This window comes from Zosterops lateralis, assembly GCF_965231275.1.
Source record: "Zosterops lateralis genome assembly, chromosome: 10".
NCBI lineage: Eukaryota > Metazoa > Chordata > Aves > Passeriformes > Zosteropidae > Zosterops > Zosterops lateralis.
Genome location: NC_139770.1, coordinates 23811425 through 23824068, shown reverse-complemented (window position 1 = coordinate 23824068; position 12644 = coordinate 23811425). Strand labels below are relative to the sequence as shown.

The window sequence follows — 12644 nt, the reverse complement described above, 5'->3', positions numbered from 1 at the left end:
GGCCTTTAATAAATACCCACTTTATTCTCCTAATTTTGTCTAGCCTCTGTTCTAGGCAGTCCTCCAAGGCATCACCTTCAGCCATTGAAGATGGCTTGTGGAGCAGCCTGTCTGCAGGGAAGGGCAGGCACACTGAACTCAGACCTGGTGCTCACCACCGCAGGGCCTCTCTGACTGGGCTCCAAGTGAGGGCTGCTCCCACACAGTGTAGGAGGTGGTGTGACAAAGTGACACAGTGACTTTGTCCCATTTCACAGTGACAAAGCAGTCCCATTTTGGAGGTGGTCATGGAAATTACAGAGTCACAACAATTTCTGGTAGTGTTACCAGTACCACTCATCCTGACAAGGGACTCGGCCACACCTGACTTCCTCAGACCCTGCATCTCAGCACAGAGCCAGACACTCTGAAGTTTCAAATCCATGTTCAGAACCTGTTATTTATGTCTATCCTGCAATGTTACAAGCAAAAGGTATAGACACTATAAATGATCATAGGTGACATATACACATTCTCTTGTGTGTATGTTTTATGTTTCTCCTGGGATAGCCTTACATCTAATCCCTAAAGGCAGTGACACCAAAATGCCTCTTTTGGGGTTTTTTTTGTTAGATTGTTATAGGTACTGTAACTGGTAGGAAACATTCTTTCACCTTTTACTTGGATCACCTAACAATGCCAGAAACAATTTTATATTCCATGTGGTTATATTCAAGGAAACACAGTCAGAAGCAGCAACATCTGAGATTCACAAATCACTTACAATTTTTTAAGAAGCTCCTGACAGCTCTATTGCAGTTTACTTCCACTGCATCCCACTAAAAATACCTTTCAAAACATCAGCCTGAACACAACAGTGATTCAAAAACGAACCCCAGAAAGGATGGAAGAGGTGATAAAAGGCAAGATCCACAGGGAACAAAAAGAAAACAAGACACATTTTTGAGAGATGCTACAGAACCCTTAGCAGCAAGATACATTGGTTCCAGTAAGAGTTTTACAGGCACTGGAGTTCCATGGTTTCTGGCACAAATCAGCATGAAATGACACTACTGGGCAGCCTGTTCCAGCACAGAAGTCAGCAGGGATACCTTTGTAAAAGCTCCCAGTCCTCCAGTGACTGATTTGGGGCTTTGCACCTTGGAATGACTCCCAATGGGACAAAGGGGTGGCATGGTGGCAAAAAGAGAATCCTCCTGCTGCAAATAAGAAGACATAGTGCAAACATTAGTGATATGTCCAATAAAAGAAATAAAACAAGTGACTGCTCAAAAAGGGCAGCATGGACCATCTGGGCAGGTCAAATTACCTGTGAAAATAAGACATTTCCAAAAATCAGTCAACACTCGAGTAAAAGGAGTCAAACTTTCTTAATACAACCCACAAAGTAAATTTTAGTTGGAAAAGTACATCTCCAACAGCAGTAACTGTTTCTTACCATATCATACAAAGGAAAAAATAATGACTCACGTTCTGTGATCAATATCCCACTGTAATACCCCACTGAACTATCAGGCACATTCTTCTCTTTAAAGAAACCCTAAAATTACAGCTTTTCCACCAGAAGACATAAATCAAATTACATTTCTGTTTACAGAAGTATGATTTTTATGGGTTTTTAAAAATATCTTCAGTTTTTAATGTTGCCCTGGAAATATGGAATTCAGCTGTTACTAATGACGTGTGCCTACTCTGACTCATTGAAAACTTTTCCAAAAACTGTCCCAAATCACTGACAAATAAAGAAAAATGAACAATTTTCAGCACAGTTAAGTGAAATCCATCTGAGCACACAGGTTTTTAAAATCTGACTAGCCAGCTGCACACCTGACACTGAAAATGCTACTCCAAATTCACTGCTGCAGACAACAGTCTGCATCACCTTTCCCCAGCAAACACAGGAAGCATTTCAGACCCAAATGTGATGTGATTTGCTCCCTGCAGGCTGACTGGCAAGCCTTCCCCACCATATCCTGTTTTAATACTGAGGCCTGGAGACAGGGAAATGCTCCTGCTTCCAGCAGCACACCCACCAGCTGCTTTCAGAGCCTCGCTGACGCCACTTCCCTGCCAGAAATATCATCCCTAGCACAAGATGAGGGAAAGATTTTATATGAGACAGTTCAGCTCTGCAGCTTTTGGGCTTTGCAGATCAGAAGCATGAACTGTATTTATTGCTGTTTGTTTACATGTCCAAATGTTACTCCACTGTTTACACAAACATTTTTCTAAATGCAGACAGTTGTAAAACCACTCCATGAGTTATTTTCAGGCTGCTAAGAACAGCTGCTGTACAAAAATAATGAACAGAGTAAAGGTTTTGAGGTAGGCATCTCTGGTTTAATCATATTCTGTGACTAACAAAGTGAAGGAGATCAAAGCCAGCTACAGAAGAGCTTTTTTGAAAGATACAACGTTTGGGGGAGCTATGCCCTCCATGGATTTCCTAGCAGAGAAGTAGAAGAGCAGTGCCTTTAACAGATATGTAGCAAGCCTAATTAGAGCTGCATGAAGTGACACTATCATCTTGTATAACCACCATGTTCTCCTATGGCTCCATCTGTTAGAGACAGTGAAACCTTCACATGAAATGACAATCCAAGGAACCTGCCTGAAGTGCAGGATTTTTAATGTTAAAAAGTCCCATTTAATAGAAAGCTGGACTTTAAATGGGAAGTACACACCTAATGAGGACATTACCTTGACAGCTGAGGCACCAAAACTGCTCCCATGGGTCTTTGACACAGGAGATGCAGTCCCGTGAGAGGCCTGGCAGACGCTGCTCAGTTTGCTGGTCGGGCTCCCTGCACAGCAAGAAACAAAGCAGATGCTGGTGAGGGCTGGGAGCAGGGCACACATGAAACCTCTTCTAACAAGGAACAGAGCATTTAATTTCATCTGTGTTCTCCATCAGGTATGTCAGCAGGAACCTCCACGGGCACAAAACACCGAATTTCCACCTGCAGGAACCATGCCCCAGAGAAGGTGCTCTCCACCCACTGCTCTGTGTGCTGCAAGCAAATGGTCAGGAACCTTCCTGGGGGGCTGAGGAGATCAGCTATGGGTGCAAATATGTGAAATTAGGACAGATGCAAAGTCCTCTGCTGCCCAGAAGCCCCCTGAACCCACACTAGCCTTGGACACTGGCATGGAAGAAAAGCTCGGAGAGGGAAGGAAAAGAAAGGCCATAAAAGGAGGGAGACAAAGTGAGGAGTAACAAGAGAAAGGGACAGAGTGAGGAAGATAAAGGAAGATACAGAAATAAGGAATGAAGGCATAGAGTCATGTGTGTCAGATGCTCTTACAAAATTATCAGACTGACACATGTGCCACTGCACCCTCCTGGCCCCCAAGATGGATGGGGGTCCAGTGGCAAACTTACCCTGCATTATCAGCACGTGCACAAGATTGCTCCTCAGCACTACCGTGACTGCTGCTGTGGGGTTGGTTTGGCAGTTTTGTTTGTTCAAGAGACACCAAAGCCACAGATTACACACACGAAAGCAAAAAACCAGCGTGGCATACAGTTGTACATTAATCCACACTTGAGTTTAGAAGTAAATGAGCAGCCATTTCTGAGAATGAGGGCTTTGGGAAGGCTTTCACGGAGTGTGAAGATCTCACCCCTTTTCTTAAATACAATCTGCAGCCTTATCAAAAGTGCCCAGTGACTTTTTGCTGTAATGCACATTATGCTCAATCCAGCCTGGTTGCTGCTGCCAAACAGTTCCACAGACCCTCCTGCACCCTCACACAGGGTCTGGTGATGAGGCTCTCACAACAAAGTCGTCTGGGGAGGGGAAAGTATCAATATTCTGCTCTGCCACTGATGTGATCTCACTCATGCAGATGTAGGGGAGGCACAGCAGTGCAGGGAGGGAGAGGCAGCAAGCAGTCTCTGCCAGGCCACTCTGTACATCCCCACTGTGCTGGGAAAATGCAACTTTAACAGTAACTGCACTTCAACAATAACTGCATTAACACCTGTACACCAACAATCTGGTGCATCTGCACATCCTATCCTCCATGGGCAAATCTCTATTACAAGAACCCAAATCAGGATAAACCACTTAGGCAGAGTAGACAGTCAGGCTGGAGGTAAAGAAGAAACAGAAAATAAGAGGCAGAAATCCCCCAACCAATCAGAAAAACCCCTCCATTAACCAAACCCTATTGGTGAAACAGCATCAGTGTTACCAAGAAAACCCCAAAGCATACTTAAAAAAATTCTGACACAGCTACACAATTCCTACCAATTACCCTACCAATTACCCTACCAATTCCCTCTGTGATGAAGTTAAAATGAACATGACAGCTGTGTTCCCTCAGATAAAGGGAGGAAGCATTAGTAAAAAGAGTGTTTGTGTTTTCCAACCATGCCCAGCAAACGATTTGTGTTCCATGGATGCTGCACTCCCTCACTTGGCCCTGGGCATCCTGCTGACATGCTGGGAAGCAAACACATACACAACCAAGTTGTGTTTTAAAACAGATAGCAGTTCTTGGCTATATATCACAACAAATAAGTGACTTCTGAGGGACCTTTCCTCCACCCCAACACAAAGACTACTGACTCCTCTATCCATCACCTGTGTCCTACAGTTCAGCCCTCCCTGTGACCCCAGGCTTTTGCCACCACTGAGGGCATCCAGCTAAGAGGAATCCAAACCAGCTGGAATTGGACCAGTTAGAAGCTGAGAGCAGTAACAAAATCCAGCAGGACTGTTCTCCTGGTAACCAGGGTTTCTGCATTCCAACACATCTACTGTGCCCCAGACTGGGACCTAACACTGATATGCCAGTCACTGTGACCTCTCCATGCTCTTGGCCACATTCAGGCCAGCACTGTCACCCAACCACCTGTGCACTCCTCCTGTCTAAAGCTGTGCAACACTGTCTACATCACCTTCTCCCTTCCCTTTTCACCTGAAAAGAACAGGCTCTCTTTGAAGTGCTGTCTGTGAACTCAGTTTGGCTTTTACACTGTGCTGCTCCCAAAGGAAGCAACACTGAAGCCTGAGATACCCTCAGCCAGACAGGGCACACACACAGGCCAGCTGTGCAAACCAACACCTTCCTGTCCCTCTGCTGAGCACCTTTCCACCTCCACGAGCTGGAACGCTGCTGTTACACCGATCATTTCAAAGGGAGAACAAACCTGAAGGGGTACAGACTAAGGCATTGCCCTCTGTGGTGACACTACACACCTGTGCTGGTGGCTGCTGCTCCAACCGTGTGTCCAGGCTTGTCCACAATAATATAGGGGTTATTGAGGACTGAGCTGGCAGAGCCTTGCTTCATGTGCACCGGAGTGGACGTTGGGGTACGAGGTAGCGGAGATGGACTAGGGGTCGATATTGGAGAACCTTAAGAAAAAAAGTCCAATGCTTCCAGCTTGTAAATGTTGTCAGAACATAAAAACATGGCAATAGCAGTACTTTTGAACATGGCTTAGAAAAGGAATGTTTTTTGAGGAGGCATTTCCCAGCCTGAGGGAGCTCACAGGACTTGGAGAAGGAAAGAGGAGACAGAAGGAAAGGAAAAGGCACATAAAGCACTACAGCTCATACCTACCCTGGACATGCTCTGCCTGCCAGGACAAACAGGGCTCAAAGGGAATTTGAGAAGCCATCTGGTCCAGCCCTGAATCCTGAGGGATATTATCTATATCATTCTCACTGCCAAGACCAGTGCACCCCAGGAGATGGAGAAAGAGAGTTGAGCTCTCTTGCCCTTGTGCAGCCCAAGGTACAGGCACTCAAGAGTAGGAAACAAGGAGTTCCTCTAGAAAGGCTGCATGGAACAGCCTCAGGCAGCAGGAACAACCAGGTCCCTTCACTGCTCTCACTACAGCAGAAATCCTTGAAATCAATCTGTAAAACAGGCAGCTTCTGGGTAACACGGCCAGGAGAGACAGAAACTAGAGAAGAAAAAAGTTGCATGGAGAGGTAAACAAGAAACTTAGAGAAAAAGACTGGCAAGGAAGTGATCTGAGAAAAGAGACAGCAGCAAACACCAAGCTTCACCTGCCTGTTAATCTATGTCTTGGCAGTTTTTGACAGTTAAAACAGAACATAAATGCTCATAAATAAAATCCCCATGTCTTATAAGCTGCTTTGGAATCTGAAAGGGGCAACCCTTCTCAGCAGACAGCAGAACCTTGGAAAAATGTTTAGCAGGGAAACATTCAAATAGGAAAGATCAACAAAGAATATTCCAAGAACTTTAGGAAAGATAAGATGGCCCCTGTAATTCCTGCTTTCTAGGAAGCTCTGGGAAAAGATCAAGAGAAGAGTTTATAAAGAAAGAATAAAGCACTTGGCATAGGTTCAAGTGTAAATCAACCTGAGTACAGTTTTAAAATGTCAAGGAACAATACTGAAATTTAATTAAGATAAACCAACAAAATAACAAAACCAAAACAAAAAACAAGCCAGACACTTTAAGAAAATTATCTGGGAGCAGATCACCAGGAATCACACATACTGATAGCTGGTGCTTCATTCTCTCTACCCTGAACACCAGAAAATGAAGAGCTGCAACAGGTCACCTTGCAGCTTCACAGCATGTGCCATGGGGAGCTGTACATTAATACTTTCTGATGTAAAACATCATCCAGTGACTGGCATCACACCCATGGGCAGGGAAGGGAGAAGGGACCACAAGTGAAATGAGCAAAGCAGCATTTTGGCCATGTTTGGTTCAGAAGCTGCCACACTGCCCACTGCAGCCAGCTGGGCAATTTAATCCAACACAAGGTGGACTTTTGGAAGACAAAGACCAAAGCTGCTCCATGTGATGCAACATGGCAAACGTAAGAGGGACTATTTGAGCCTACTATGTTAAAACTAATTATTTGCCCAGTAATCAAGAAAAAAATTCTTAATCCATCCAGGCTGTATGAAATCAGGAGGGAGAAGAATGTACTTTTCCCACATAAAATATTCCACATGGAAGATGTGCTTTTGCCTGGGCCTTTCTGTGGGTAGCAGTCCATTTCAAGACTATCTATTTCATACTTAAAAGCATTCAAGAAGAGAGAGAGAGAGCAGCTCTCATCCTGCTTTTCATCTGTTGTGAACCATTTCACACTTGTATTTTTTTTTTCTCACTGAACATTAAGAAGTGTGCTTAGCTCCTTATTCTAGAGTTTCCTACTGTCTGATGCTCAAAGACTGGCAGAAAATCAAGGGAAGGGCACAAAACAAGTCCAACTGGTTCACTCTCGTCTTCCAGGGGGAGGCACTGGGTAAGTAAACTAACATTCACCTGATACAATCTTGCAACTCATGGTGATAGGCTGGAAGGACTTTCCTGGTGACTCTGCAGGGCTTGGACTCTGACCTTGAGGCACTATTTTACAGCTAGCTGCAATGGGTTGAAAGGCTGAGTTTCCATGAGAGCCAAAGGCAACTTTCTGTGTGGCTAACTTGGTGGGAGTCCGCTCTATCGAGGATGGCAGGGAATAAAAGGCGGCATGTCTTTCGGTTTCAGCATTCCCAGAGAATCCTGATCAAAACAGGGAAAAGAACAGAAATACTTTTTAGGCTGACACATCTGACTCCTGACTGTGTCTCTCTACACAAGCACAACTCAGGTATGACAAACACACTCTTGAAGGAAGGAGGAACGAAAAGCAACTGGTGGGAAGCGTTGAATGGAGAGAAAGTGAGGGAGGGGACTGCTCCTGCATAGGCCTGCTGGATCTGCTGGACAAGAAGAATAAAATGATGCCATGCACAGCCTGTTCAGCTGTGGCAGGTGATCAGCCACTTTTTACACATTTGGAATGCCCTTCCACTAGCTGCTGCTAGTTCCAAGTGTCCTTGGTTAGGGCTCCACAAGACCAAGGTTGGATCTCCTTTGCAGAGAATCTCACAGCATTTTTTGGAGTAAGAGCTCAAGGAGACCAGAGACTGCCTTTTGAGCTGGGCTATGGAATCCACTTTATTTGGTGCAGAAGGAGATCAATTAACCTGGAGCTGTTGAGAGAAGCCACTGCTTGTCAGTGTGAAAAGGAGGGAGATTTACTTCCTTCCTGCTGGCTGTAGCACTGCTCACCTCAAGATGCAACAAATGCTGTTCGAATAAAAAAAACCTGTGTTTGAATAAAAAACCTGCGTGTTTACAATTTGGTTGTGTTTGCCCTTTTTTGGCACAAGAAAAGACCACATTTAAACAGCAGACATCCTCCTTGCTGAGCCTGAACACCAGCAGTGGCACCACAGTGCCTCTCAGGAAGCACAACCACGCATGGCACCAGCTTACAGCCACTCCTTGAACACAGGAGTGTGGGAATAAACAAAGAAAATCATCAGGCATCTGACACTATTTTGAAATATGACATGGCTGTGTCCAGAAGGTTTCTCACACTCAAGAGTGTAACACACCCCCTTGTACCTCAGCCTAGTTAACCAGGGTCTGTTGTGGAAGACACCGAGTGCTCCAGACACAGCTGAATCCCAGCTCTGCCACTCCAAACACACACAAACCCTACACTGTGCCCAGGGGGCCAGCACTGCCTGCCCCAGGCAATCCCAATGATCCTGAGCCCTCACCTGCTGTCCCACTGCAATGGATCCTGACTCTCCTGATCTCTCAGGGGAAGGGGAGAAGACCTCGACGTGCAGAGATGCCATTGTCCCTCAGACAAACACACGACTTCTTCAGCCTCTGTTCTCCACAGTACAGTAATTGCAGTTACCCACTACAGTGACCCACTGTTCCCTCGTGTTAGGCACTGACATGTATCACTGAACACACCACTAGACCAATTCCTTAAATGTATACACAGGCACCAAAACATTCAGAAACCTAAAAATCCCTCTGAAAACAGCCTGCCAAAGCCAAAACTACAAGCACTATTCAACCACCTTTTTTACAACTGCATCTGCTGCTCCTTACTCACATTTTAGCAAAACAAGTGCCTGCTCAACAAACTTCAGGTAAAAAGCCCAAACAAAACCAAACCAAACTCCCAAACCAAGTAATCTATATCAATTTCTGAATTACATTCCAGAGCACATAAAGAAAATATGATCTGGGGTTAGCAACAAGCAGGTAGCACCAGCAACCTTTAAGGCATAAGAGCAATTAAGAGGAGGCATCCAGCAGAGCCAAAGTTCCAAGAATCTGGCATTTGACTGACATCCAATTGCTTTACCTTTGTCCACAGAAGCATCTGGGCTGGAGTCCCTCAACTGTTTAATTGGAGAAGAAGCTTTGACTGGTGCTGGGATACTCAGTGGTAGTGATAAAGATGTAGGAACATCAGAAAGGTCAGACTCTGAAGACTGGGAGAAGAGATACTCCTCACCAAGGGAATGCCTGTGTAGCTCCACATCCACTACCTTCCAAAAACAGGAGAAAGGACATTAGGATGTGGTAGCTAGGTAAAGATATAAAAACCAAAATCAACTATGCCTTTTTATTTTAATGCCTAAAAACCTCCTCCTTTGTTTTCCCCAACTCTACATAACATTTCCATTTGTTTCAGGGACAGTTCCCAAAGGTCCAGCAGCACTTGAGCTACAACAAAAATCTTGCTTCATTGAAGCCCCACAGTACAGGAGCATGTCTCAGTCCATGGGGAAATCTGACCTGTAAACACTGGAAGGATTATGAGCCCAGCTCCAAGCAACCCCCTACAGAAAGGACTGCATTCCCCTGTAGGGACAGGCACAAAACTGAACCCTGCCTTTTCTGGAAAGGCCTTGAGAGTCACACCGCATGATCTGCTCTTCAAAAGTGTTCTTTAACACCAGTAGACATTTCACATTAATGTTTTCTCCACAAACTGAAAAGCTGAAGTAATGTGATTTAACCATAGAAGTTTCCAATCACTACACTACAACAAAGGGAAAACAGTATCAAGAAAACCTTAAGAAATTTACCAAACTATGGGTTATCAATTAATTTATTAATTTATTTATTTCAAGAGTTCATTTGCCATTAAAGTTCTAAATCTTGAAAGATACAAAAACTTAGAAGTACTTAATATACTGCAAATTTCAACAGAATAGTTGGGTGATCCCTTCAACTTAAATTCTTTATGTGTAAACACTGCAGCAGATCAGAATGCAAATCAGAACATTTTGTACCAAAAGCTTCACAAAGCAATAAAATTTAAAGCTCCAGTACAAGCCAAGTTCTTTATAAAGGAAAGAGCTGGAAACAGTTTCCCCTGAACCAGAAAGGAGAAAAAATTACTGCTGTCGTGAACAGTGACAAGGTATCACAATCCTTTCATTCAACAAGGGAGCAAAATCTACATTCTAGAAATTATGAAATCAGATGGGTGTGACTCTGTGCTTAGTCCCATGTATATTTTCTTTTTAAACACCTTTAAGGGAATCAAATCTATCCCAGGACCCTCCGACTCACCGTTTCTGCACCAAGTGTCTGCAGGCCTGTGTAGGTCCTGTCCAGCTGGAAAAGACAATATAATGTATTAGCCAGGGCAAAGCACTATATTAGTTAGAATTTACAATGCAAATTGTTTGAAAGAAGTTTCAAACTATGCAAGTTGAGCAGCAGTGCAGCCAATATTTTGAGGCATAAGGTCAGAAATGTGTGTGCTTTGATAAGTGCCCTCCCTCTTCTCTGCAAAAAATTCAACCATGACCCAAGGCCCACTCTAAAGTGGAAAGGAGCAAAAAAGCTGAAGGAAATGAGATTGTTGAGGGAATATTTCCATCTAAGAGGAGACCTCAAGCAGTGTTCCTTTTTTTATTCCTGATGCCAATATAAGCAAATAATAATGAGGAAATACTCTTTGAGTTTTCAACTGACCAGCTCAAAGGCTGTGTTTACACACAGTATTTGATTAAGTACATGTTCACACCAAGCCATCAGCTGCTAAACAGCCATAACATCCCAAAGGCACCTGTTGAGACACCTGTAAAAGCAGCTGGGTCTGAGAGGTGTAGGATGTGCCAGAGCTCAGGGGCTCAGCTCACTCTGTGCCCTCACAGCAGCCACAGGCTCAGTGTGAGAACAGCAAAGATGTGCTGATTTGAGCTCCTGTGTGCCATGGACTGGCTCAGTTCCCTTCTGCAGCCTGAGCTTCCTTCACCTTCCATCACAGTGTTAATAATTTCTCCCCAAGTCACATATCCCCAAATACATTTTACTTACCATCTGCATTAAATGTCCCTAAGCTGCAGGGGAATATTTTCAACCTCCTCTACTGTCTATATTTAGGGTTGCAATGAGGTACCTTATTTAGCATGAAATTCATTAATGCAGGCAGAATTCAAATAAAACTAATACTGCTCAGAGAAACAGGAGACTAACCCAGCTCAGGACTTAAGTCCACTAATGCCAGGGACTACTAATTAAAAGGAAAATGAGCAATGGCCTAGTTTTCCAGGACTGCTGCATACTAGAAATCCCAAGTGCTGCAGGGGTGAATGAGTTGGAAAAGGGAGCTCTCTTCAAAGGGAACAGGGAATCTCAGCCCTCCCTGCCCACTCTAACAACAAGGATAGTCATTAGCTGATGTGAGCCTGGGCTGAAGAAACACTCATGGCAGCCACTTTACCAGCACAAAGACAGGCCTGAAGCTCCTTGTTAGGTTAAAGCCAGTGAAAACATAATAAAAATCTCAAATTCTAGGGAAATACCAGGTAAACACTGCTGCTCTGAGCACACTCCACTCCTGCTGCTGCAAGGCTGGGTCCCCTCCTACTGCACCAACTCCATACAGCCAAGGTAAGAGGCTTTCCCAGATCTATTCACATTCTCCAGCTCAACTATTCACGTGAAAATAACCAGCAGGACACTCATAACACAGTGAGGCAAAAGCACACACACAAGCAGAGCCTCTTCTAGATTGTGCAAGAGAGCTCATTTAAATGCCTTTCTCTGAAGTATTTTGTTCAAATACCTTCAAATTGTGTATGATATCAATCCTTTTGTTCTGGCTATCCTTGAAGTGTATCTGCACTCTCACTGGGAATTCTCCCCAGCCTCTCCTGGTCAGGTGAAATGGAGGTTCTCTGGAAACAAACAATGATTACGTTTTGATGCAGCAGTGGTACAGCTTTCACCTCCCCCCTTTTCAGAAAGCCAAAGACTGTTTTTCTATCTGACAACTAAAGCTATCTTCAGGTCTGCTATTCACCATAGAGAGAGTGTAATCCCAGCAATGAGAATTTTATGGCTTTGGACAGCTGAAAACACACATTAACTTTAACCAAGGGGACAGGGAAGAAAATGGTAAAACGCTGTTGGATGAGACATGTGGGAAACAAGTGCAGTATTTTTAAAAGAAGACAAAAAAAAGGCTGTGCTGTGTCAAATGAAAAACACTTGGTTAAGAAAATCCCAAATCAGCTCACTGCAAGTTGAGCTTCCAATGCAGCAATTCTGCAATCACTGCCTGCTGCTCCTTATCTTGTAGCAAAAATGCACATGCTCCATGGAACACCAACAGAACAATATAGGGACAACAGGGAAAAGTTAATCACTGTCATTCTTCAAGATGAAAAATAAGGATCTGCAACATTTACTTTTACTCTGTATTTCAGCTTCTTATTGTAAATGCAAATATGGTTTCTTCAACAGCAAAACATGCAAGAGATTTAAAAGTGATTTTCAGTCCAGAACATTAATGTTCACCACGACGAATGGGACTGTGACAC

At 44.1% G+C, this 12644-nt stretch overlaps 1 protein-coding gene across 2 annotated transcripts in view; it reads right to left on the bottom strand.

Annotated features, from left to right (window-relative positions):
* Positions 1-12644, bottom strand: part of YEATS2 (YEATS domain containing 2) — a 47489-nt gene that overhangs the window by 22737 nt on the left and 12108 nt on the right. The window contains exons 8-14 of one of the 2 annotated variants that reach the window (XM_083868518.1): positions 11888-11999; positions 10384-10428; positions 9164-9350; positions 7270-7509; positions 5208-5366; positions 2701-2804; positions 1092-1199 (exon numbers count right to left, since the gene is read on the bottom strand). In XM_083868518.1, coding sequence (XP_083724644.1) covers positions 1092-1199; positions 2701-2804; positions 5208-5366; positions 7270-7509; positions 9164-9350; positions 10384-10428; positions 11888-11999 — 955 coding nt within the window. The remainder of the gene's footprint in view (positions 1-1091; positions 1200-2700; positions 2805-5207; positions 5367-7269; positions 7510-9163; positions 9351-10383; positions 10429-11887; positions 12000-12644) is intronic. The other variant, XM_083868519.1, reaches the window with a different exon arrangement.